The 27335-nt window shown below is 41.0% G+C and overlaps 1 protein-coding gene across 1 annotated transcript in view; it reads left to right on the plus strand.

Moving 5' to 3' along the window:
• The window catches only part of HMGA2 (high mobility group AT-hook 2), a 139702-nt gene extending 121039 nt beyond the window's left edge, over positions 1-18663 (plus strand). Inside the window, exons 4-5 of the mRNA XM_004276598.4 lie at positions 3377-3409; positions 15350-18663. Of these exons, the coding sequence (XP_004276646.1) occupies positions 3377-3409; positions 15350-15397 (81 nt within the window). The 3' untranslated portion in view covers positions 15398-18663. The remainder of the gene's footprint in view (positions 1-3376; positions 3410-15349) is intronic.
• The last annotated feature ends 8672 nt before the right edge of the window (positions 18664-27335 follow it).

The raw sequence follows: 27335 nt of genomic DNA on the forward strand, positions 1-27335 counted from the left end.
GGGGAGGGGGAACAGCTGGACCTTGCAGGCCTGCCTCTTGCCCCCCAGGGTTCACTCTCCATCAGCAGCCTAGGAGAATCAGAGCTAGCCCTGCTCACAAAACCATGAGGCTTCCTGGCTGTGGTAGGAGTGGGGTGGGGAGGGGAACCCTGAGACATCCCAAGGAGAAGACTGAATCTGGAGGTGGAAACCAAGGCTGTGAAGTATAGCTTATCCTCCTGGGTTGAATCGGATTTGACTGTTTTTAAAAGGTTGAGAATGGGTTTCCTCAGAGCATTATATGGGAGATTAAGAGAATGAGGAGACCCTGGTCGTTTCAGCTTTAGAAAATGATCTCATGGAAGTTATCTAAATTCCCTCTGCCTTAGTTTCCCTGTGAGCAAATGAAAATAACAAGACCTGGGTCCTTCCAGTCACAAAGGGGCAGATGTTGAAAACAGAAAAGATTTTAGCTTCTATATGGGAGATGCATGTGTAAACTATTACTCATTTATTAAGGCACAGGCAAATATACAGCTAACCACACTCAAGATTAATATGCACAGTTGATATTATCCGTTTTTTCTTAGAAAAATGTAGTGGTCGACCATGCTTCTAATGACAAGAACCCTGGGGGGCAACTGGTTTCTAGGTATCTAAGCTAGCAGATGCCCCAAGGAAGATAAGAGATTTGCAGTTTGTTTGGTGTCCCCCCAAAACTTCCAGACAGCAGTTTGTTTCGTTTCCCATTTTATGAATGGCAGTAGTATTGTGCTTCCATCTGCATTTTCTACCAAAGCCATTCATAAGAATAAAAGCAACACAAAAGAACAACAACAGAAAACGTTCTCGGCACAGTCTGGAGCCATTGGGTGCCAGGGGCTGGGAAAACATCCTGGCAGCCAGAACCCCAACCAGCATTGAAAGTCCTCAAGGGTCTGTTTGTTTGGTGGTCGGAAAAGTATGAAGTGCTGTGTGGAAGGGCAGCTGGTAGAAGTTCTGTGACACGAACTAGGCCGGGAGCCAGGGCTGGCAGGGTTTCAGACATTGTCTTTCCCCTCATTGAAGTGTCAGGACCTAATTCATGGAAAATTGGGTGAGCTGGCAGCCCTTTCAGAGGATTTCATTGAGACCCGCAGTGTGCAGGAGTCACATGAATGTGGGCTCCTAGGCCAAAAAGGGAGGGGGACTTCTGAGCAGTAGGAACCAGTCAGCCTGCAAGAATGTGTGAGGATTTGAAATGGTTTGGGAGTAAACATGTGTACAGGTGTAATCAGCAGGAAAAAAGAGAGGGGAGAAGAGTGGTCTGTTCTTACAAATGACTCTTTTGAAATGAATACTCTCTTAGCACACACATTTGAATCCTAAGAGGCAAGGAGTCCTAATCATCCTTGGTTGGCTTCCACCTGGAGAAAACATCATCTCAAAACCTGGGCTTTTATGATGTCATCTCTACTGTGGTTTAAACTCAAACTTTTTTTTTTCAGTAAACAAAAGTATTTTGCCATTTCTTTTATTTTTATCTTGTTCATTTAAAAAAAAAAAGCTCTGATGATTTTTATAAAACACGTTTACTATAGTGGCAATAAGACATCACACCATCACTGAAATTCTGAAAGAAAATGAATAGAAGCTCTACCCCTTCACAATATAGTGAATTTACCTTAACTTCTGTAGCAATTTTATTTCTTTCATTTGTACCACAGAAGCATGTCACTGCCCACATCAAAGTGGTTCAGTTGTATTTGCAAATCTCAGGGATGTGTAGATAGAATAAATAAGGCTTATATTCAGACATGAGAGTGAGTACTGGAAGTAATCCATTAAAAAACTTGGGCTTCAGATCCACCTTTTACAACACCAAAGAATAACTTAAATATTTTTCTAATACTCTAAATATTGGACAGTTAATTTAGGCTGAGTAGAAAAAAGTTTCCTCAGGTATTTTACTCAAAAGAGGGGAGTTGCACTACATCCAGAATTAAATACATATAGATGATAAAGATACACAGATATAGGTGTAACAAAATATTCTGCAAATGGTAACATCAAGAAGGTGAACAAACCCACAGAATGGAAAAAAATACTTGCAAATCATATTCTGATAAGGGATATGTATCCAGAACATATAAAGAACTCTTATAACTCAATAATGAAAAGCCAAATACATTTTGAAAAGATTTGAATAGACATTTCTCTAAAGAAGATATACCAATGGCCAGAAAGTACATGAAAAGATATTCAACATCACTAGCCATTAGGAATATTCAAATTGGAACCACAATGACATTCACCTTCACACCCAGTAGGATGTCTATCATTAAAAAGACAGACAATAACAAGTGTTGGCACATATGGGGAGAAATTGGAATCCTCATACATTGCTGGTGGGAATGTAAAATGGTGAGGCTGCTTTGAAAAACTGTCTGGCAGCTCCTCAAAAAGCCTAACGTACAGTTACCTTTGTGACCCAGAAATGCCACTCCTAGCTATGTACCTAAGGGAAATGAAAACATGTACACACTAAAACTTATACATGAAGTTTTCTTATACAGAAGGTTCGTAACAGCATTATTCATGATAGCCAAAAGTTGGAAACAACCCAGACGTTCATGAACTGATGGATGGGTAAACAAAATGTAGCATATCCGTACAATGGAATATTATTTGGCCATAAAAAGGAATGAATTACTGATGCATGCTATAACAGAATGACCCTAGAAAACATTATGCTAAGTGAAAGAAGCCCATATATTGTATGATTACAAAAGATACAAAAGACCATATATTTACATGACATGTCCAGAATAGGCAAATTTATAGAGAAAGAAAGTAGATTAGTGATTGGGTAGGGATGGGAGGTTGGCTAGGGAAGCAGGAAGGAATGGAGAGTAGGTGATAATGGATACAGGGTCTTTCACAAGAGGTGAAATTATTCTAAAATTAGATTGTGGTGATGTTTGTACTACCCTCTGAATATACTAAAATACTTTGCTGTTTACACTTCATATGGGTGAATTTTATGGAATATAAATTATATCTCAGTAAAGCTGGTTTTTTTAAAAACCAAAATATTAATAAATTAGGCCCTTTCACTTCCTAAGTTTTGTGATATACAGGCTAAAACAAAGTGAATAGAAGAGCAAGTTTATTTTGATGTAATTGGTATGTATTGCAGAACCTTAGTTGGGAATTGTTTTAATGGAGATAACCTGCATTGTATTTCTTTAACATGTGAAGATAATGAATAAACACCCTTTAACCTGAAATAAACCATCTGAACCTTGAAATTTTTGTCTTTGCAGACAAGTGTCTATGTTTAAAACATGTATACTTGATTATTTTCATTATGTGTGTTTCCTTTTAAATTATAATGATTCTTTTCTTTCTTTCTTAGCCTCAACAAGTTGTTCAGAAGAAGCCTGCTCAGGTAAGAGATGCTCATTATGCTTTTTTTCCCCAGTTAATATAAATAGTGAAAAAAATATGACCCCAAATTAAATCTTTAATTAGTATTTTTCTAGTCTTGTGTCAGCATTGTAGTATTCTTGAAAATTGGTTGTATCCTTCAGACAAAGTCAAGAATACATAGACTGAGATTTTTAAAAATTCTAAAAGATCAAGGCCTGAAGTATACAGAACAAATAAAAATACTTAAAAAAATAAAACCTTTTAGTGCCTCATATAAAACAAATACTTAATCTTATCATGTGTTTTGCCAACTCTTAAACATCAAGTTTTGTCCTTTCCATCTCCCTATCCATATTCCGTTGACCTGATACAGGACTTATTAGCCACAAAATATATCATGATCCATGACTGGAAACATATCTATTCATTGAATTATTCCATAACATTTGGTGATCCCAAAACACTCCCAAAGAAGACTGGGAAATTGGGAAATGGTTATACTAATTTTGCTATTGACGAACTCTCAGGTCTCACTTCAGTTAGGCTGAATCACAGTTTCTGACATCTTTGGCAACATCAAAATTAGGAACCAGCTTTACTTCTCTTGTTCCGTATGCCTGGAGTTCCTTGTCCCAACTATAATCTGTACATAGAAGCATAAGAATCATGCTTATTGAGGAAGTATATCTTGAAGAATAAATTAACCATGATTGCTAAGTATGTGATCTTTATTAAAATGTGAAAATATCTTGCTGTTCTCCCTTTCTGGGTTGAAAGAGATGCCCGGGAGATCTAGGTGCGTCATGCAGAACCTGCCGAAGTTATTAAGCAGTGTCATGGGTTACCAAGTTCTTTGTAGATTTTTCATATAATTTATCCCTGGGATCTTTTCCTTAGTGGTCTCTAAAACTGTACCTTGCACCCTGTTCTCTTGGGACAATGTTGCCTTGCCTGGGAAAGACCATTCAGACAATCTCCTGTGTCTACTATTCTTTACAAATGCAGCTTGAAAGAGAAATGAAGCTTCTAAACAGATATAAAAGCACACAGGGGAAATGCATCTGAATAATTACACGTGTGCTTTAAATAGAATAAAAACAGAGTTTCCATGAAAAAAAATCCTCCTCATAGCTGTTCCCTTTCCCAAAAGCCAAGAGTGTTGGGGGCACTAAAAATAAGTACACTGTGTTCAAGTGTTTCTATGCAATATTAAACAAAACAAAATGTAAACCAAGCTTGACATTTTTAAGTAGGAGATCCCAAATATATTTAGCTTCTCATGCTTCATCAGTAAGGAAATCAGTAAGGAATTTTTTTAAAAAAGAGCAAATGAATTTATAAATCTGTGCATTGGGGTCAAAGGAGACTGCAGTGTTCGCTGTTGCATCATGGGCTGTGAACAGTAGATTAATAACCTTATGTGGTCTGTTAACAACTTTGATTCAGTCTCTGTTCTTGGGGTTTAGGGAAGATAAGGCGAACGAAAACTTAGTCACGTGCATCTGAGAAATGTGTAGTCTGGTTCAGAGGTTCTTACCCTTGGCTGCATATGAGAATCACCTACAGATAATATAAATATAATTTTATATATATATATATATACACTCATATACATATATATATATATATATATATATATATATATATATATACAGTTGTATATTATATGCCATATACAGTTGACCCTTGAACAACATGGGTTTGAACTGTGATGGTCAACTTATACGTGGATTTTTTTCAAAAAATACTACAGTACTACACAATCGATCCATAGTTGGTTGAATTGGTGAATGCAAAATCACAGTTACGGAGTAAAGGCCAACTGTGAGACTTGAGTGTCTGAAGAGTTTGGTATCTGAGGAAGGTCCTGGAACCAATGCCCCTCAGATACTGAAGGACAGACAACTCTGTGTGTGTGTGTGTGTGTGTGTGTGTGTGTGTGTGTGTGTGCCCATGCGTGTGTATGGACCCTACCCAGTGATGATTTTGGTATCTGTGGTGGGTCCAGGAACCAATCCCCCACAGATGCTGAATTGACTGACAGCTCTGTGCGTGTGTGCGTGTGTTCGTGTGTGTGTGTGTGTGTGTGTGTGTGTGTGTGTGTGTGTACATCCTGAACCCTACCCAGTGGTATGTGCTGGAACCAGCCCTTGTAAGGCAGCTGTGAGTATCTCTTCCAAATTTTATATTTACTGATGGCAAGTAGGTAACTTGAAATCCACTATGGTAGGAGTATTTACACCATGGAACTTGGAAAATACTACAAATCAGGACGTTTTTTTTTACTGGAGAGCAAGTTGTTGAACATTTACCTACACACCACTAGCCCCACCCTTCAGTGATTCTGATTATTTGGTCTGGAAACCCAAGCATTAGTATTTTTTATGAACTCCTCAAGTGAATGTAATGTAGAGCCAGGGATGAAGATACTCAGTGAACACACATAAGAAGACATTTGAACATTTGTTGAGCAAATGAGCACAGAATATCAATCTATATGACGCACAATGGGATACAGATGAATGAGTGGAATGCCATGTGTTGCTTAAAGGGATGATCCCCAGAAGAGTTTCAATTTTGTTGTTGTTGTTTAGCTACAGAAGAAAAAATAAAGACATAGATTAGGGAAAGAGGGGAAGATGTTACAGATGAGATGAATGGCATATTCAAAAGTAAAGAGCCAGAGACAGATAAATCATTGGTGGAGATTATGAATGTGTCTGAAACTGACTGCAAATTGGGCAGTAATATACCAAGAAATGATGTGACATCATAAATTTTTGTCCTAAGAGAATCAATCATATCAAAGAAACCACAGATGGATTGGGTTGGTTCTCACTGATCAATCTGGCTGTGTTACAGACCTACAGACCCTGCTCCAGATTTGCCCTTGAAAGGAGAGTTCAGACTCAGAAAAAAGAACATGAGCTCATTGGGCTTCCTAATCTATATTGTCTAAGGACACAGTGATGAATTATATAAACATGGGGACTACACAGAAGTTCATGGAGGATAATGTAAATTTTACATCACATTCAAAAGAATCTCTTCCTTTTCCATCTGTTTCTTTCAAAATACCCTCCCAGATGGCTTTTCCATGTAGCAGTCTGGATTAACTCAGGCTCGTATCCTTTCTTCATCAACACTACTTTGAAGGGTTACATTCAGGTCCTGTTTTGAGGTGGTGAAAATTTTAGCACGATTAAATATTTTACATCCCAAGAAAAGGACTCAGCAGTGTCTAAGCAGACCTAGGTTTTGCTTTCTGGCCCCATCAATGGGTGAATTAATCTCTCTGTTCCCTATGTATCCATCTATGAACTGGGATAAAAACAATGCATCTTACCTTACTCCCAAGAACATTTTGAAGAGACTTGTATACATTCCAGGGAGTATTATTACATTCTGACTTATTTTTGTATGCTAGGTTTTTTATTTCCAGAGATTTGTATTCTCAAAAACGTTAGAATTCTAATTAGTTCAAAACTACTATCTTTTTGACCTCAAGTGTTTTTCACTGCACGTTTTTAAAATAAGGATTTTTTTAACTTAGGGGTAATTTTACGGTGATCGCTACATCCTATCATTAGGACTAAAGCAGTTAGAATCACTTGGCTTGTATGTAATTCCATATGTGTGGAAGTACAAAGACTCTCTTCTGAAGTATCCTCATGCCATCAAATTCTGAAAGCTCAGAACTTCAAGGATGCCACTTCTCGAAACTGGGTTACAGAAAGTCACAGTTCATTCTAAGGAGACAAATTCAGGATTATGATAAATCTTATTCATGTGCATTTGTGTATATAAGTACATGCATCTTGTGAGGAATAAAAATTTAAGGAAAACCCTACCACAGGGGTTTGTGCTTGGGAAGTCCACCAGGTACCATCAGCTGCAAACCTTAATAATCTTAAAAATCTAAAGGGGAAAATCTCTAATATTTATGTTAACTGTTTTTTTTTAAATTCCCAAACCAGTGAAAACAAAGCTTACTGGAGAACTCTACTATATTTTCATTTAAAGTGATAAAGTAAGAAATTAGCTAATTTCCTAGTTTTTTAGCAATTTGAAAGTTGATTTCTCAGCCACATGGATTACATTCTCAACTTGAGTAGGCAACAGTGGTAGGTTTTGTTTCTGCTACTGTTGTTTTTATAAGAGAAATCCCATAGTGTATCAGGTTATTATTATTGGTAGAGGGGGCTTTGTTTCTCAAGTTTTCATTTTGATAAGAAAAAAATCTCACTCCATCTCAGACTTCTGAAAAGATCTTGCTGGTTTATTAGATATCTTATTGTCTCTTGATTTCCCCCTTTTAAGGCTTTAAACTGAGATTAGAAGTGAGTCCTTATATATAATTCAGACATATTTTCTCACCTGAGCCCTACCCAAAGGGTAAAAACAGCTTTTAAAAATCCTAAGTTCTCCTTCCTTTCAACCCAATTTCCTCATTGTTGTACAGCCCTGGCAAGCTACACCTCTAGCAATTAAGACAGGTAGAAACCTGCTCCTTTTCAACTTCCCAGTGAGAGAACTGGAAAGTTTTCAGTTTCTAAAAGACTGGAAACAAAGCTTTCTGTTTCGAAATAGAGCTTTTACCTGGGAGTAACATCTTCTGTGGGTGGTGTGTATCGGAGCAAAGAAATTTCAGTAAGCCTTGGTTATCATGGGATTTTCCCCCCTTAAAAAAAAAAAAAAAAAAAAAGCTGAATGTTTTTACAGAGACTTCAAGGGCAGTTTTAAGGATGTTTATATTTCAGACAACCTAAACATTGTTTAGAGCAAAATGAGAGATTTCATTTTGGGACAAGCAGGTTGATGAATTGCAGTCAACATCTTGTTCTCAAAGAAGGCATTTTTCCTGGGGGCTTTCAGTCTAGACGTACAAGGGAGGAAGGAGGAAGAAGGGAGAGTTCTCACTCTCACACTCATCCTTCACGTGGTATCTTGGCCAGTACAGTCAATAGTTCATCATAAATCAGACTTGAAGAAAAGAGGCACTCTCTACTCACTCAGGGAGAATAGTGATTTATACCGCTTAAGTCATAAAGAGTACTGATTTAGTTATTTTCTAACTTACGCCCTTTCAAGCTGGTAAAATATTTTGTGGGCCAATAAATGTTTGGTACCAACTGGCAAAACATGAAGAATTGTATCAAAGCCTGCCCTGAGTGGGACTGTTTTGTTGTATAGGAAATACTTTTTGATTTAACCTCTGACCTCTGACATTGCAAAGGTCAAGGGAGGAGGAGAGCCAAGTAGAAAGCAACATTTAACCCCTGTAATAAAGTAGCTCAAGGATCTAGCAGCACGGGGGGAGGGCAGAGGAAGCATATCAAAATGATTATTAACCGTAAACATATGAAGTCATTAGCTTAGTTGTAATAAAGGAATATTGGCAAGATGAAGTCAGCTGTTTCTTGGCAGGGAGTGTCTTACAGAGATGACATAAACTTCTAACGGAAGTGAAAGGACATCACTCAATTTGGGGCAAGATATAAAACTCCAAAAGGCAAAATGTAGTATTTCTGGACTTGACGGATTTCCTATAGGAGTTTTTTGTTGTTTTTTTTTTAAGTGTGATTGTTTTTAACTGTGTGGTAAAGCCTGTGGATTAGGCTAAAAATAAAATGGCCATGTCTGCCTGCTTTTCTAGGCATGTTGCAGAATGCTTTTCCTGTGCATTTTGATGTGAATTGGATTAAAAAAAACGATTATTTATTCAATATGTAAGCTTTCTTCTTATTATCCAAACTTGCTGACCAAAATTAATATGAATAATTAGTAACGGATTTAAAACATGGCCTTTCTAAGAAATTCCTTAATGTTTGAATAGAAATATGTTGCTTTCTCCAAGAAACTTTCAGTACCTTCAGAGAATGTTTGCTGGACACTGAAATGTCTTATTGAAGAATTATTTGTTAGCTTAGTATTATTACTGATATTTTCATAATCTTATTCAAAAGTCCTATCTCAGGATAATGAAAAATGTTTGGCGCAATAAGGATTAAAATCCAGAAATGTTCTGTTCCCTGGCAACAAATACAAGTTAGGAAAAATTTTTTACACATGGAAAACAAAGAGAAAAGGTTCTCCTAATCTGTGCCATTCATAAACATATCCAGAATATAACCACTAAGCAGCCTTTAATCTAGCCACTTTTATTTAAAACTACTCTGCATAAAAGGAAGGACATTCCTCAACAATTTGGGAAATGTTGAAATGAATTTCCTTCTTCTGAGTGCTTCCTTCATGCGAAAATCTTTAGCTATTTTTTAAACATGAGACTTCTCAGCACGAATTAGATCTGGCATGGAAAATTGATCAAGCTTGTGATCCTCAGAAATCATGACTTCCAGGATCCTGAGACTTGCAGTTAGTTTATACAGAAAATGAATTCCCCATCTGAAAACTGAGACTCCCTCCTGAAGATATTTTTAAATAGCCTTTCATCCCAGGAAAGAAATTCGTAGTATCCCAGGGATAAATATTACCTCTGTTTACAATATTTTCAGTAATGGAACTCTGACCAGAGGCATGAATGAGACCAACAGGAGTGTATTTTACAAATCTAAGATGTCTTATTTTGTTTTATTGAGGAGGCATTGTTTAATAATAGGGTTTTTTTTTTTCCTTTCTTTCTCAACAATCTATCATTGAATCACAGGTAAAGAAACACAGAATGAGTAGCTATAATTAATCATCATAGCTCCACACCGTAGCCTTACAGGATTTTTACTCTTTTTTTCAAAGTTTTCCCATTTGGTTGTCACATTTTTTCTCACACCCTGCTGGGCAGCGAGATGAGTATTCTCATTACCGGTCTGACACAGTGAGAATAAGGCACAAGTTATACACCCATTAATGCCAGGGTTGGTGCCTGTGGTCAGTGACATCTAGGATCAACCTTCTTTACTTCAAATATCCCCCAATAAGACCTTATACTGGCTTTATTACATTGATGGTAGCACATGCAAGGTAGATGCTTGTATATTTGTATACATTGGGTTGGCCAAAAAGTTTGTTCGGGTTTTTTCCGTAACATCTTACAAAAAACCTGGGCGAACTTTTTGGCCAATCCGATACATAAAACTAAAATAAAAAAAAAACAAAAAAAAGATCAGGTACAAATACCGTAAATATCCCAACTTCTAAAGTCTCCTTTTGAAAAACATATTTCCCCCCTACCGTTTCTACCAGAATCCCTTGCACTTGCCTGATCATGGGGTTTAAGTAGGTTCCAGTGGATATGTTTTTTAAAATGCAATATAAAGTTTTCCTAGTTGGAGGAAATAATCACTTTCCATTAAGTTAAACAGCCCCAGTCCATTTAAAATTAAAATATCTGACCCAGAAATAGAGAGTCCGCTTTGTGGTCTTGAGGGTCACTTAGCTGCAGATGGAACTTGAAAACTTGTTTCTGGTCACTGCTGCTGAGGAGAGCCCGTAATTTCTGTTCCGGCGGGATTGGCTCGAGATAGTCACGACGAACATGAAACACTCGTGAGTGTGGCATTCCAAGTGCTTAAGGAACTGGACATACTAAGATGACAAAAAGAACGTCATTAAACCATAACTACGCTTTCTAAATTACCAGGTATTGGTAGGTTTACTGGCAAGACAGCTTAAATTACAGATGTATTTGTAGCCTGCAGCATTTTATGATGAGAGTTACAGAATTCTTTGCAACCAAGGGGAAAAAATAAGGATTTATTAAAGCTGGCGTGGATGTCTATGACTTTGCACTCCTTCTACACACAAAGAGGGGCATCATGGTGACAGCACTCCTAAAGTTTGAGGGGAGAGTATTTCCACTTCTCGGTTCCATTTAAAATTCACTGGCCTCCTTTCCACTGCAGATCTGCTGTTTAGTCTGCATCTGAAAATTAAACCCAGAGCTTCAGCTGTCACATTAAACACTGAACCTTCCTCCAGCGCACACCCTCACCCGTGCCTGTGTGGTAACATCTATGGTTAAACGCCTAAGACATTGAAAAATTCCATCCAACATTAGGGGATCAGGGTGGCTATTGGGATGTCTTCTTCCTCCTTTTGAATAAGTTAGCAGAAGTGTACCCAAGGGTATACGCCACATGCAATGTGCTGAACCAAATTAAAAGGATGGAGATAGGTGCAAACTATATATCTAGGTTTCAGTGGGGGTTTTCTTCCACAAGCGTAATGAAAGCAATGAAAGAGTTACACTTAATTAAATTCCTTTTTGGGGGCAACAAAAGAAAGACTAAGGCAAAATGAGTGCAATTTTTCCGTAGTAGTAATAAAAATATAGTTCTCCAACTCTGCCCATTTTCTTTTCCTTCTCTTCAGTTTTCTGCCCAAAAAATCCATGTTTCACCCCAGTGTGGTACAGCCTCAGCGGTCTTTGTAAGGTAACTGAGTGGATGGCTGGGGGCTGTTCTGTGTTTAGAGGCCTTAGTGGCTGGTACTCATAAAAATGTCACTATGCACTTTCACTTTGAAAAGTCCTTTTATCCTACATTCGTGAAGCCCCATTCCAACGGTAAGCCTCCTTACCAGACTGTGGCTTCTTGGCCTTCCCATCTCACCAGCCAGCGCCTAATGAGATGTGGAGGATGCTTGGCTATGGTCTCTCCACCTCCTTAGTGCCTCAGAGCTGCTCTTGGGGGGCTACCCAAGGTCAAAGATCCTTTGGGCGTATGTTGCGAACATGAAGCAATTTAAATAAATATCTCAAGTTGCAAGCTATCACCTGCAGTAATGGCAGTGTCTTCTAAGTTAACTGCAGAGGATTGAATCTCAAGGGTCCCTACCGACTACTCTGCTATGAAAGTAAGATCCCTGGGGGACGTCAGAACCTGCCGCTTATTCCCTCCGTCACCGGGTCCTGTCCACTCTTTGCACCGCAGAAGGGCCCTGTGTGAAGTCTGGTCAGCCGTGACAGGGCAGCTGAAGGTGGATTTCCCGACTCCATCTTCATGCATCCGTGACCCACATGGCTCCTGGGAGGGAAAGCAAAAACTCTTCTCTCCCAGCCTTATCTCGCAATCTGCTGTCAAATCACCTGCCCCAGTTCAGTAAATGAATCGTGGAACCAAAACAAAACAACGAAGAGGGTTTTTCTTCTCTTAATTACACGCACACTTTTGTCACAGCAACCATACATGTAGCAAAAGGCCAAGTCACTGGGTCTTGCAGAGGTGAGAGGTGCCACGTGCCCCGCCAACACCATCCACCTGGCAGCCATGCCGTCCTTTGGAGGATGGCCAGTCAGGGCTATGCCAGGAAGAGAGAGCTCTCCAAGAACCAAACACTGAGAAAACCATCGTTCTGAGCGTGTGAGAGCTGCATGACCTCCAGAAGTTTGACGGAGTGAGGCTCCCACCCTCTGACATCCTAGTTATGTACCCAGTACTAACTGACAGCTACTAGTAGAAGCATTTCAGTGTCGGTGGAAATAAAACAACTCTCCATGTTGTGTTAAGAACCGTTAAATAAAGGAAACAATATGAGGATGAGGGACCATCATTTTCAGCTGAGTTGTGTCTAAGGGATTTGAATAAACCACTTACATATCAGGAGTTTCAAGAGCTCAGATCAAGCAGAGTTTCTGGGAAGGTTTTGAAAAGCTGATCACATTCCATCTACTACAAGGTCTTTGTAAGTTCATGGCCTGAAAATTGGACTTCCTTCCGGATTTGGAAGTACTTTGGTTTCCAGATAGTCTAGAAAAATCGAGCAGTTAGAAATGGAATAATTACAGTTCCATCCAGGGGGCTTTCCAGCTTGACTGCGTTCTATTAATTTGTTAACCAGGAGAAGAAGGAATCACATATATCTGCCGGCGTGTAATCTGTGGTCTGTTTCAGGGTAGTTACCTAAGTCCACACCTCCTGTCATAATGAGAAGTGAGTCATTTGGGGACGGTGACGAGCATATCTGCCGAACAGCTTAATGACTTTCTGGAATTTAAATATTAAGTGAAAAAACAAGGTCAGAGGGCAGCTGAACCTTGGCTTGTCTCTCTCACGTCCGTCCGTGGCTTTGATCCTGCTACATCCTCCTTTGTGGCCGGGACTCCATAGAGAATCTCAGGGTCATGGCCTGTTGCCTGTCAAGAGGTATAAACGTGCTGCTTAAATATGTGAAGCCTGCCGTTTGGGGGTTGGGAGCAGATGCGAGGTAGCTTCAAACGTTCCACGTTTCCCACATAACCCAGAGCAGACTAAACAAAACCGGTGTGAAATCTCATGACTTGATGCTGCGGTGGTTATATTTTTTAAGCTGTAATCCATTCATTTGTGTGTGTGTTTATTCCCAGGATTTACAGCTCCTTCAGTCTTGGGGGAAGAGAACGTTTGAAACCTTTTGCAAAGGGTTTGCAGTAAGCAGTGGCCTGTGGTTAAAGCCCAGGATAGAGTGTGTGTGTGTGTGTGTGTGTGTGTGTGTGTGTGTGTGTGTGTGTGTGTGTGTGTGTGTGTGTGTGTGTGTGTGTGTGTGTGTGTGTGTGTGTGTGTCCGCGTGTGCGCATTCATGTGAGCATGTGAGTACCCGTTCATGTGGGTTTTTTTCCCTCCCGTCTGCTGCTTTTACGCAAAGGCGTCACACATGGTAGCATTTAGGAGTTCCTTCACAGCTGAAGTGTTTCAAACACTAATGAATGGAAGTTTGGTCATATAATGCAGACAAGCTTTAAGGCATGCTTTACTGAATGGTGTACTGTAGTGACCTGGGAAAGGAAGAGAGGTATAAATTGTGTCAGTTAGCCACCCAGACAAAATGAAGCCATGTGGAAAATCAAATCTATTAAAGTATGAAGACTGTTATAAGCTGTTTTAAGCTGGCCATTCTTAAAGTTTGCTGCAGGAATGAATGTTTACCTCTTCTCCCAGATCTTTTTCACATGCCGTCTTATGAGACAATGTACAGCATTTGATAAAAATCATCCTCTCACTAAGGACGCTTTTATCAGAAATGTTTATTGTCTCCGCTTTACCACCCATGTCCTGAAAGGTACTGCACGTTTGTTAAACAAGCAGAAGGAAGGAGAACTTTGCAGCTCAAGCCGGCTTGCAGAAATTCCAACAAATTCCAGAGCCATACGGAATCAGAAAAAGGAAAAGAGAAGGAGAAATTAGATTTATAGGAAGAGGAGGCCCTGCAAAAACATATATATTAGATTTTCTCTGCTTGGCCAAACCACCATTAAATGTTTGGTCAGTGTGGATTCAGTATTGAGATTGAGCAGTTAATGCCAAGCTTTGGTCATTGTCTTAAAATGCGCTTTAATAAATACAAGAAGAAGGAAATCCATTTGGAAAGGAAGTGAGTCGTCAGCTCTTGCAGCCCTTTCTCAGGCTCGAGTCTGCCCTCACGCTGCCTCTGGTACATGGCAGTGGCATCCTGGTTACACACAGCTGCCAACACCCGTCTGACTCTGCCCAAAGCCTGGCTCGACTTGCTCTGCGACTTCGGGTATACGACCTACTGTGCCTTGATTTTCTCACCTGTAAAATGGGAATAATAACAGCCAGTCCCTAAGAGCATCGGCTATGATGACCAATGTCTGCAGGACGCATTTTCTTTGTCCATTAAGAACAGATCCCCTGCACTTGATTTGCTGGTTTTTAAAACTGATGACTGGGATGCTGTCGGGAAAAATTTATCCATTTCTTTTTCCCTCTGATTGGTGAGTAAGCTCACACGGGCCTGACATTCTCTGGACGGCAGACAATTGAATTTGCTGAGCAGCCGCCATGATGTCAAGCCTTAAGTCAACAGTGGCTAATGACTGCTCTGGGAAAAAACAACACCTTGATTCCTCAATTACGGTTTAAGAAGCCCTGGGAACGAGGGGGCTTGCCAATCATCCGCATCCTCTTTTGAAGCCAGCATAATGTGCTGTGGAAACAGGTCACCTCTGAACTGTTTGTCTGAACAGCCCACACAGTGTAATGGTTGTGCCCTTTGTGTGTTCCAGGAGGAGACTGAAGAGACATCCTCACAAGAGTCTGCGGAAGAGGATTAGGGGGCGCCAGCATTCAATTTCTACCTCAGCAGCAGTTGGATCTTTTGAAGGGAGAAGACACTGCAGTGACCACTTACTCTCTGTCGCCATGGTCTTTCCACTTTCATCTGGGGTTAGGGGGCGGGGTGGGGCGGGGGAGGGTGGGGGTGGGGGGAGAAGTCACGTAACCTTAAAAAGGACTATATTAATCACCTTCTTTGTAATCCCTTCACGGTCCCAGGTTTAGTGAAAAACTGCTGTAAACACAGGGGACACAGTTTAACAATGCAACTTTTAATTACTGTTCTCTTTTTCCTTAACCTACTAATAGTTTGTGGATCTGATAAGCAGGAGTGGGTGGGTGAGAAGAACCTCTGAATCGGGTTTAGTCAATCACTGCACTGCATCCAAACCAGAAACGTGTCACCCGCGTGACGCTGGGCATTCCGAACGCTAGGAGAGGCGCGGTGGGAAACACTGACTGCCTCAGACACCACCCAACCCGCTCGCAGTAGTGAAGCTTCTGTTTAGAACACCAAAGATAGGACTAGATACTACTTCTCTCTTTTTCATATAACCTTGTAGACACTTACTTGATGATTTTTTTTTAATTTTTACTTTTATTTCTAAATGAGACGAAATGCTGATGTATCCTTTCATCCAGCTTAACAAACCAGAAAAGGTGATGTTCACTTTTCAAAAAGGGAAGTAAGCAAACTCAGATTGCCAACTCCTTTATTTATGGATGCCACCCATATCAGCAGGAGTAATAAATTTACTCACGGCCCTCATTTTTTTTTTCAGGAACCCTCATCCGGGTAGAATCTACTTCCTACAGAGCCAAATGCCATTTAGCAATAAATCACACTTGTCAGCCTCAAAGCATTTTAAGGAACCTAGACAAGTAAAATTATCCTCTTTGTAATTTAATGAAAAGGTACAACAGAATAATGCATGATGAGCTCACCTGGATTATGAGGTGAGAGGGGCGAAATCCAAATTTCTTTTGCTATAGTTGATACTACAATTTAAAGAACAACGGCAACAAAAAAGCAGGCTCGCTCTCTCTCTCTCTCCATTGTGTATCAGTTTCTGTGAAAGACCTAAATACCACTTACCTCAAATGAAGCTTATGTGTTACTTCAAGTAACACGTTTTGACATAGGATGGTTGGCTGAGGTGCTTTACTTTGATTTCAGCTCACCATCTCTTCACTCAAACTGCACTTTTAGCCAGAGATGCAATACAACCCCACTGCTCAATACTACCTCTGAATATTACAGTTAATTTACAGTTTAGTACTTACTACATGCTGCTATACACAAGCAATGCAAGAAAAAGAAAAGTAATGGGTAGGTGATGCTAATCGCCTACAGTTCTTTGTGTACACTTAATTACAGTTGAAGAAGCAGTCTCCTTACTGTGTTTCAGCATGGCTATGTATTTTTCTATGGGATTTTTTTTTAATTAAGATTTTACAAATACTTGTTTCAGCTTCTCTGCTAGATTCTCCACATTAACTTGAATATTTTTTAACCAAGTCGCTCCTAGGTTCTTAAGGATATTTTTCCTCCTTACACTACACGTCACACAAAATCTGACTGTAATGTTTAAATATCACCCTCCAAGTTTGTACCTCACATGAATTGTTTAAGGAAATGGACTCATTGACTTGCAAAGACCTACCTCCAGACTTCAAAAGGAATGAACTTGTTACTTGCAGCATTCATTTTTGTCAATGTTTGAAATAGTTCAGACTGCAGCTAACCCTCCTCAAAACTATTTTTGTAAAAGGCTTTTGATAGAAAGGAACATGTTTTTACATACTTTTTGCAAATAAATAAAATAAAGCCAACCTTCAAAGAAACTTGAAGCTTTGTAGGTGAGATGCAACAAGCTCAGCTTTTGCATGATGCAATCAAAAATATGTGTTTTGAAGATTAGTTGAATATGAGAAAATGCTTGACAGATATTTTCATGTATTTTACACAAATGTGATTTTTGTAATATGTCTCAACCAGATTTATTTTGAACGCTTCTTATGTAGAGTTTTTATTCCTTTCTCTCCTAGTGAGTGTGCTGACTTTTTAACATGGTATTATCAACTGGGCCAAGAGGTAGCTTCTCATGACGGCTTGTGTCAGTCTGGCTTTTAGTACTGATGCCAAATGAAACTCAAAACCATCTCTCTTCCAGCCGCTTCAGGGAGGTAGTTTCAAAGGCCACATACCTCTCTGAGACTGGCAGATTGCTCACTGTTGTGAATCACCAAAGGAGCTATGGAGAGAATTAAAACTCAACATGACTGTTAACTGTGCATTAAATAAGCAACTAAACAGTGGCTCATAAGAAGCCCCGTTCCGTATCTTGGGTTGGGCCTTTTGAAACCTCACTGGCCGGCTCAAAACTAAAGCAGTTGCTCGTGTTGGCCAAACTCGGAGCACCCGGCAGTTTCCATCTCTGATGAAATTACTCTCTTATTTCCTATACGTTGTACAATCAAAACACACTACTACCTCTTAAGCCCCAGTATACCTCATTTTTCATACTGAAAAAAGCTTGTGGCTGATGGAACAGTAAGAACATCATAAAATTTTTATATATATAGTTTATTTTTGTGGGAGATAAATTTTATAGGACTGTTCTTTGCTGTTGTTGGTCTCAGGCTAAGTAAGACTGGACATTTAACTTTTCTACCATTTCTGCAAGTTAGGTATGTGTGCAGGAGAAAAGTATCAAGACGTTGAACTGCAGTTGACTTTCTCCCTGTTTCTTTGAGCGTCTTCTAACTTTGTTCTTCATGTAGAGTTGCTGTCTATGATTGTACTTTGAATCGCTTGCTTGTTGAAAGTATTTCTCTAGTGGATTATCACTGTCTGTTCTGCACAATAAACATAACAGCCTCTGTGATCCCCATGTGTTTTGATTCCTACTCTTTGTCATGACTCCATTAAATGAGTAATAAAGTTTGGTCAAAACAGGTCAAGGAGAGAGACATTCACAAGTCGTTTTGTTGTGTGCACCCACACCTCTACACACACGAACATGAAGTTTTAAAGTACAGAAGGCCCTCTGCGGGTTCCGAATCCGTGGATTCGACCAACCACGGATTCCCTAGAGCCGACTGTACTGAGTCATTTCATATAAGGGACTGGAGCATCCTTGGGTTTTTGTATTGGCAGGGGCTCCTGGAACCAATGCCCCGTGGATTCTGAGCGAAGGCTGTATCATACTTCTTAAATCAACTGCCCTAAATTCACCTTTCGTAGCCTGACATTTAACGCTACAAAGATGACCTTAAAGAAATGTAAAGGAAGAATGGTCTACAGTTTAAAACTAGAGAATTTCCATTGAAGGCCTGCATCTACAAAGTTTGTAATGGGAGTAACTGATATGTCAGTTATCTTTGACTTAATATCTGTAGAGGTCCAACCGTTTGGTGAAAAGAATAAGAAATGAAAGTCACAAAGTGTCTACTGAATAGGAATCTTTTTACTCTGTAAAACCTATAAGCAGAGTCAGAATCACTCCACCAAGTTCAAGATCATCTTTATAACGCTGCTGGTGGTTAGGAGTAGATCCAGGATTTTTTAAAGCCAAATCCTCTGGGTTGTGCTGCCACCACTGTCACTAAAACTCTCTGTGTTTAGTTCTTAGGAAGCGCTTGTTCATTTTAAGAAATCTCCTGTCAGGAAATTTATTGTCAAATTTACTACTTCATTCCTTCATTTATTTATTTTCACAGCCTATATTTTGTGAGTGCCTACTTTATGCTTTAAGTCCCAGACCAAGAGGGCTTTCAAAATATTATCTCCTTGGAAAAAAAGTATGCAGGTGCAAAAATACAGGCAGCATGCAAAAAGAACCGAGTAAACTGTTGAGGCAACAAGTTGTAAGAATTTAGAGGAGGGAAATCTGTTTCCTGCTGGGGTGGATCATTAGTTCAGTCTAGTAACAGACAGGCCAAATGTATTTAATGTAACCCATATTTAGTCTCTTCATTTTCATTAATATAGAAAAGCACATGAGAAGAAATTACTTCTTGAAAACAAAGAAACCAAGAGAGAATCTTTGGCTTGAAAAAGAAAGACTGAGAAAGGACATACTATGTCCAGAATAGGATAAGTAGATAAATGGGATAAAAGGACTTCCCGTATTTTAGAGTTAATGCTCATTAAATGATCTCTGAGTAAGCTTTTCTTTCCTTTTCTTCTTAGAAAAGTTAAAGTATTGCTTTCAAACAATAAGTAGTACACTTGTGAAAGTTATTAAGAAATCTCTTAAGTTTACACCTAAGTTCAAGGAGGGTGTCCAAATGCATTCAAATATCAGAGGAGCCTCTAATATGTACTGGATATCATTTGGGGCAATAAAGGTAAATGAGATTTCCTACCTACAGAGAGTCAAAACTTCTCCTGAGGGAGCTGAACTCAAGAGAGAGCTCTGTAAATAGAACCTTATCGAGTTACCCTGAAAGTGGCTCGACGCATCTTGAACTCTCTGCCAATATCAGAGGCAAATCGCAGATCCTCTCACACAAGGGCTGTAGCGCCGTCATCAGAGAAGGATCCTGGGGCTGCAGGGACACCGAGTCTCAGCCAGTGTAGCATTTCATAAGCGGGGGCCGGCGGTGGAGGGGAATGTTCTAACAGGACTAGGGGTGCTCGACTCTGGTGAATTCATGGATGGTAAGTGGTTTAGGTGTCTGGGCAGCAATAAAAACAGTACTACAGAATGAATAACAATCTAGTCAGTGGGACGTGATGCAAGCTGAGATTAGAGACCAGTGAATGAAACTTCAGAAAAGGGAAACAAGAAGCCCAAGAGAGGGGACCAGGGCAGCATGGATGCACTTCTTATCAAGTTTTATTTACATAAGATTAATGTTTTATTGAACAAGTAATTCTTCAAGTTAGGCAAGGTCATCCTTGAGCAATTGCTCTTCAGCTCTAAGAAATCTGGCCTAAAAGAGGAAGAGAAGTTGAAAAGAATAAAAATTACTTGTGAAATAGGGAATGCAGATAGATAACGACCAGAGTCAGAAGGCAACAACAGAGGTCTACACCCACAGTCTGAGCTTAGCCATCTGTAAAACTTGGCCATCTGGTCTCTTCCTCAAGGAGGTGTGAAGTAGCTGCAGAACGACCCTCTGCCCCCCGCTTCCTCCTCTGCGTTCGGGACTCCATCCATGCTGAGACAGCCATGCCTCTGTCCTACTCTCATACCCAGTCCCGGTAGAGCCTATGGGAAAGGCCTCATGTCAGTGAGCAGCACCCCACTTTGTGTCCACTTTATAATACTTGGGTTCTTGTCTCCCGCCTCTGAGCCTGATTCACAACCTTAATACCCGCCTCTACCCTCATTCATCCAGGGGTCGTCCCTGCCTCACTCCTACCAGCCTTCCAGGACCCTAATCCTACCCCTGTACTTGATCCAACCCCTTGTGATCTGTCAGTCCCATCTCCCCTTCTCTCATCTGATTATTTTCTCACTTGCGATTCCACCTGTTTTGCGGCTGCCCTAATCCTAGATTAAGCAGACATTCTTGGAAACATGGAGTAACAACATTTGAAAATGCTTCACTGCCAGTACCTAGATGTGGAGGGCGGGTGGTGGAGGGAGGGCGGGGTACCTACCTAGGAAGAAACTTGCTGCAGGAGAAAAAATAGAAGATGCAGATCTAGCCCTAGTGGTCTGCTTCCTCTGAGAAGCCAGAGAGGCAGGAGGAAAGAGGAGTCCTGTAACTCCCGGCCACAACTTCTCCCTGAATATTTGAGATCCCAGGAGCTCTAGTGACCTCCCAAGCCATGTCACTGACTGGCGTTTGCTGGTTCTGCAGGCCATGTCAGCTATGTCACAGAGGAATCTAAGGACGAGAGTTGCCATTTAAGTGGCATCACTCCAAAAGATGCAGGTCGTTCAACCCCCTTGCAAAGGTGGTGATGACCAGGGACACAGGACAAGACATCCCGTTGCCCCATATGGTGCAAAAGGTGTGGACTGGAACTAGACTGCCTGGGTTTGAATCCTGGCTCTCCCACTAACTCGCAAGTCACATAACTATTCTGGGATCGTTTTTTTTTTCATCTTTAAATAGAAATAATAACAGCATCTATCTACAATCGTTGTTGTGGGAGTTCCCTGGCAGTCCAGTGGTTAGGACTGCTGTGGCCCCGGGGTTCAACCCCTGGCCGGGGACCTGAGATCCTGCTACAAGGTGCATAGCGCGGCCAAAAAAAAAAAAAAAAAAGGCGTTGTTGTGAGGATTAAAGAAATCAATATAGGTGAAATGCTGAAAAGCACTCAGCATATAGAAGGTGCTATACAGCGTTGGTTATTTCTGTTATCTGGACTCCGGCTGCAGGGTGGGCTTAAAGCTAGCATGTTTTCCTCTAGTTTCTACCATTATTTGATCTTTGCACACAGGGATATCCACAGACGTGGTCCAAAAGGTATCAAGGTTTTCAAACCCGAGTTTGGTTGTACATTCCATGCATGGAAATCATTAATATAGGTACAGACTCCTTTTTCCCACTGTGGTTTGCATTGTGTTTGATCTCAATGGATTTGGTTACTAAAAGGAATCACCCCTGAAAAATCAGCAAAATGCACATCACCTCCATTACAGCAATGGTCTTAGGGGTCCCTGATGCCCCGCAGCTTCATTTGCTTGTGGGGTCTCTTCCTTTCTGCCATTCAGTCCAGCCCTCAGCCCCGGCCGCTCCAGGCTCCTGACTTTGTTCTTGGTTCAATGTATCACAGTGTTGGAGGAGGGGGGTTTCTCGGGGGTCTTCCTCCTCCCAGATCCTAGCACCTAACTCCAGTTCTCCCTCCAAATTCCAGCCTCCAGCTCTAGCCCCCCGGCCTAACGAGGCTAAGCTAAATGCACTTCTATAGCCAGTCTTTGCCCCTCACCTTCTCATTAGCATTCTTCAGGCCACCTGATAGTTCTCTTCTGCCCAGTCCTCTTCCACTGAACTCTGCACCCCCTTTAGATTTCCCTTTGGTCACCTAAGGATACTAGTCTCCTTGGACCAGTCAGGAATAAGTGACTGCTTATTCCAGAAGAGAAAAAGAGAGGAAACAAGGAGATTCTCCTGTGTGCAATTTCCCCTGGTGACTGAACTGGTGGTGTGGAGAAGAGCCAGCCCCGTGTAAAACATGAAATGGGGGCTTCCCTGGTGGCGCAGTGGTTGAGAGTCCGCCTGCCGATGCAGGGGACGCGGGTTCGTGTCCCGGTCCAGGAAGATCCCACGTGCCGCGGAGCGGCTGGGCCCGTGGGCCATGGCCGCTGAGCCTGCGCGTCCGGAGCCTGCGCTCCGCAGCGGGAGAGGCCACAACAGTGAGAGGCCCGCGTACCGCAAACAAACAAACAAACAAGAAAAAAAAAGAAAGCATGAAATGGCTGATGGTCCAAAGTAAAATCCAAACGCACTTGCAGAAGGGAAAACAAACCCAGGAGAGGGGGAAAAGCAGCAGCTGCTTTTTACAGTGGTCCAGCCAGTGGGGCCCACTGCATAACCAGAAAGTGAGGTGAGGTCAATGTGAGCAAGGGTCCCTAAAAACATGAATGGGAGAGTGATACCCTAAGAGTTGCCAAGCGGGCAGTGGACTTTGCCGGAAGGAGCAAGAAAGAGACCTTGTTTTAAGGCAAGATGTTGCTATTTCTGACCATGGTACAATTTGGCCTATCTTGACTGGAACAAATAATGACAATTCTTTTAGCATCTTCATTTTTCGCTTACAAAGCACTTTCACAAATTTCGTTTCTTTTCATCTTCATTTCGTCATCTTCATCTTCAGCACCATGCTGGGTGACATAGCAGGTATTATTATTATTGTTATATTTACTTTAAAAATAGGTTAACTGAGGCTCGGAAACCGTTAGTGACTGGCTTGGGAGGCAGAGCTGGTAAGTGGCAGAGCCGTAAGTCCCTGACTCTGGTTCCACACTCTGTTCTCTAGACTATTGTACAACCGTAGACTATCCTATCAGTCACTGCTCAGGATACACTTTCCTTCGGGTGCACATCCCTAACATATTTAATTCTAGCTTCCCAGGCTCAAATTCATTTTGGCAAAGCTGGTTTTCCAGAAGACCACCATCATTACGGCACACCCAGTCTTGGAGTCTTTGCCCCACATCAACTGGAATTCTTCCATGGCACTGCAGAGCATCTGAACCTGGCTATTCATCCCATTCATCAATCCAAGAATATAGTTCCAGAGTCTACATATATGAACTCTTACAGATTTAAGGGATTATCTAAACTGTAGCAAGCAAGACCGTTAAGACCCAGGACATTCTGCGGGGCTGCCAGAGTTTAAGGTCCCATTCCTTTATCTTTAGTCAGCAAATCTGTAGACTCAGAGAAGTTCCCTGTGGCCTTGTACTCTTAAATCAGGCACTTGGCAGGCTGATATATGGTCACTATTACAATGGGATCCATTTGGCCATTAAACAATTACATTCAGCCTAATCCCCAGCCAATTTAATACTGTCATGGAAAATAAAACCTGCTCTTCAACCAGCTAACGAAAATGTGAAACTTTCACAAACCCATGGGTATATTGCACTGCCTGTCCAACTATTGCTGAAGTCACCTTTCCAATACTAAGAAATTCAAAGACCTCTTTTTGTTTTGTTTTGTTTCAGATGTTTTTCTATTTTATTATTTTGTTTTAATAGATCTTTATTGGGTATAATTGCTTCACAGTACTGTGTTAGTTTCTGTTGCACAACAAAGCGAATCAGCATATGCATACACACGTCCCCATATCCGCTCCCTCTTGCGTCTCCCTCCCGCCCTCCCTATCCCACCCCTCTAGGTCATCGCACAGCACCGAGCTGATCTCCCTGTGCTATGCGGCTGCTTCCCACCAGCCAGCTATTTTACATTCAGTAGTGCATATATGGCAATGCTACTCTCACTTTGCCCCAGCTTCGCCCTCACACCCCACGTCCTCAAGTCACCTCTTGACTGTGATTGCTTTCTCTCCAACTCTGTTGCCACTTCTACACTATCCCCTCTTTAAGCCCTGGCTGTGTAGTCTCACCCGCCCCCCTCAATTCTTTCTCCACCCTCAGCAAGTGGGATCTTTCTAAAAACACAAATCTGATCACAGGCCGAATGTCTGCAAATAAATTTCAAAGTCTTTCCAGTGGCCCGAAGCGAGTGGCATGGTCTGGCTCTTATTCCTCTTCCAGCCTGAGCAGTCACTGGCCTTCCCCACTGTTCCCCAACAACGTTGAACCCCTTTGCACAGGCTGCAGTACCCTCTGCCTGGAATTCCTTCTCTTCTCCCGGTCTCTCTTCCGCCCTAGCAAGCCTCCTCCAGTTCTTCAGTATTACTCTAGGGGACCTTCTCTGCCTTTCTCCCTGCCCACATCCTGCACACAGTCAGGTCCTCTGTATATTCTCTTGGAACGCTCTGGACTTCTCCCTGGTAGCAATTCCTGCAGTTGTCACAAAGCTTTGTGTAGCATGCCCCCGGGGGATGATGAGGGAAGATCCGTCTTACCACCTCTGCCTCCCTAGCACCTGGCACAGCAGCTGGCCACAGAAGGCCTTCCCAAAATGCATGCGCAAATGAATGAATCAACCACGCCGCATCTCCACGGGGTTATCTGCTCAGGGAGCAGAGCTGAGACCGAGCAGATAGCCCAGTGGAGACCGGCAGCCTCTCATAGGCCTTTTCCAAGGTCTCTCCTGTACTCTGGATCCCCGCTGACCTTCATTCAGACCTCACTTTTCCTCCCCTGTGCAGGATTCTGCACCCCAAACCTCTCCCCTTTGTCTCCCCATCACCCCCTCAACACATCCAATGTAATCTCTCCTTGACTCCATTACTGTCAGTTCAGCTTTCGGCCAGCATGTTCATTTTTAAAAAAAAACAACCGGTAGGCAAATGAACGAACAACAGATGCTACCCAGACAAACACGTAGCACGGTGTCTGAGATACAGTATGGACTTGAAGCTGATAGTGGTTGCTTTAAACGGCTTGGTCTCTATTTTACTTTCCTCTGCCACAGCACTCCGATTTTTATTTGCTTTTTAATTTTTTGGAGGAAGTTCCTCTCCCTCACTCTCAGCCTATGAGATTCCCCTGGTGGCAGGGGAGAGCATGTGACTTAAGCTAGGCCAGTTGATCTATTCTGACCCCCTGATAGCTTCAGGCACATGACCCAAGGCAAACCTGTGAGATTTCATGTCACCACTTTTCCGGGACTAACTAGGAGAATGAGCCTTTCTCACTCTGGTGGAATGAAAGCTGGTAGGATGCATGCCTGCAACTTCTGAGGGGAGGGTGGTGAAGAGGAAGGCGTGTTGCCACAGCAACGAGATGAGCTTGCCTGAGGATGAAGCCCACACAGACAGGAGGCAAGATTTGGAGACAGTCCAAGTGTGGAAGACATTATTTGAGCCTATCGTGCCCAGAGGCTAATAACGTTTCTTCTTTCCTTGAAGTATGTCAGATTTGGGTTTTTCTCACTTTCACCCGGAAGAATCCTGACTATGCCGTAAATTAAAGAGCGAAGAAATGAATGAACACAGTGAGAGTCAGCAGAAGTGACCTTCAGAAGGCCTTGATTCTAGTGGTTCTACCACCCTCAGAGTGTAAAACCTTGGACAAAATTCTGAATTTCAGTTTCCTTATCTACAGGCTTAGGAAGGTGGTTGGATCAGATCTTTAATATTCCTTCTAGGTTTAAAATTCTAGGATTCTGTGATACCAAGATGCCCACAAAACCTAAACACAAAGGAATCAGTTCCAAGTGATGAGAATTTAGAATAAGGAAAGAGTAACGGATGGGGGGAACCCTTCCTGGCTCTCCCATAGCTCACGTGTACATGGCTTCCTATTATATTTCCAGGTTAGAGAAACAAGGAACTTCCTGGACTGATAACAGAAGCTACTGGAGTCTGAAACCAACAGATGGCAAAATAGCAACCTCATAGTCAGCAGTGGAGTTTCACGAGAGAGCTTGTCTATTTCACAACCACTGCAGTTATATGTGTATATATATATGTAACACATATACATACATGTATGTATGTATAAAATATATATATATATTTATATATTTAACTTAATATAATTTAAGTTAAATAAATTTAACTTAATTTAATATTTATATTTTAATTTATATATTAATATATTTATATATATATACTTAACTTTAAATATGTGTGGGAGATATGTCCTTCCTCAAATTTAAGATAACATAAAAAGTAATTCATAATTAAGCATAAATAATAATAATAACAATATACAATGGCAACTAGGGTCTAGTAAACAAAGTAGAGCTAGTGAAGAAAGTAACTGAAACATCACATATTATCACCCATAGATGAATGAGAGATAATGTGACTATTATTCTGGTAATAGATTTGGGACCAACACTGTTTCAACTTGTAACTAAATATGTCTCTGGAACACCATTCAGGTCAATGATACACTCTGTTTAACCAAGGTACTTTTCTTACAAAAGAAAAAACTGCCGAATGAAAAGAGACAATGGGCCAGAGTCTGATCTCACATAAATCAATGAAAAATTTCCCACAATTATTATTAATAGCATCCTGATGTATCCATTTTCCCTCAGAGTTACATAAACTGAAAATCTAGCATCACAGATAAAACACATAAGCCATCAAAGTAGAATAATTTTGTTCTTCTATTTTTCTCTTTGATTTGCTATTTCTTCGCCTGTCACATACTTGAACTAAAAAATGAAATCTTGCCCAATTTCCCAATAATCACAGAACGACCTTAAACAATCATCTTTCAACTAGCCTTAGATTAAAATTTTAAAATCACCTTTAAAGTTCTCTTTCAACTTTTTCCTGTCATTTGGAAGGGCATTCAGCGCATATTAGCTCTGGTCAAATGAAGAGCAGCAGTAGAAAAGGCATGAAGTAACTACGATGCTTCTCTCATGCCAGCTGAGGGGAT

The sequence above is a fragment of the Orcinus orca genome, chromosome 11 (assembly GCF_937001465.1).
Source record: "Orcinus orca chromosome 11, mOrcOrc1.1, whole genome shotgun sequence".
Classification (NCBI taxonomy): Eukaryota; Metazoa; Chordata; class Mammalia; order Artiodactyla; family Delphinidae; genus Orcinus; species Orcinus orca.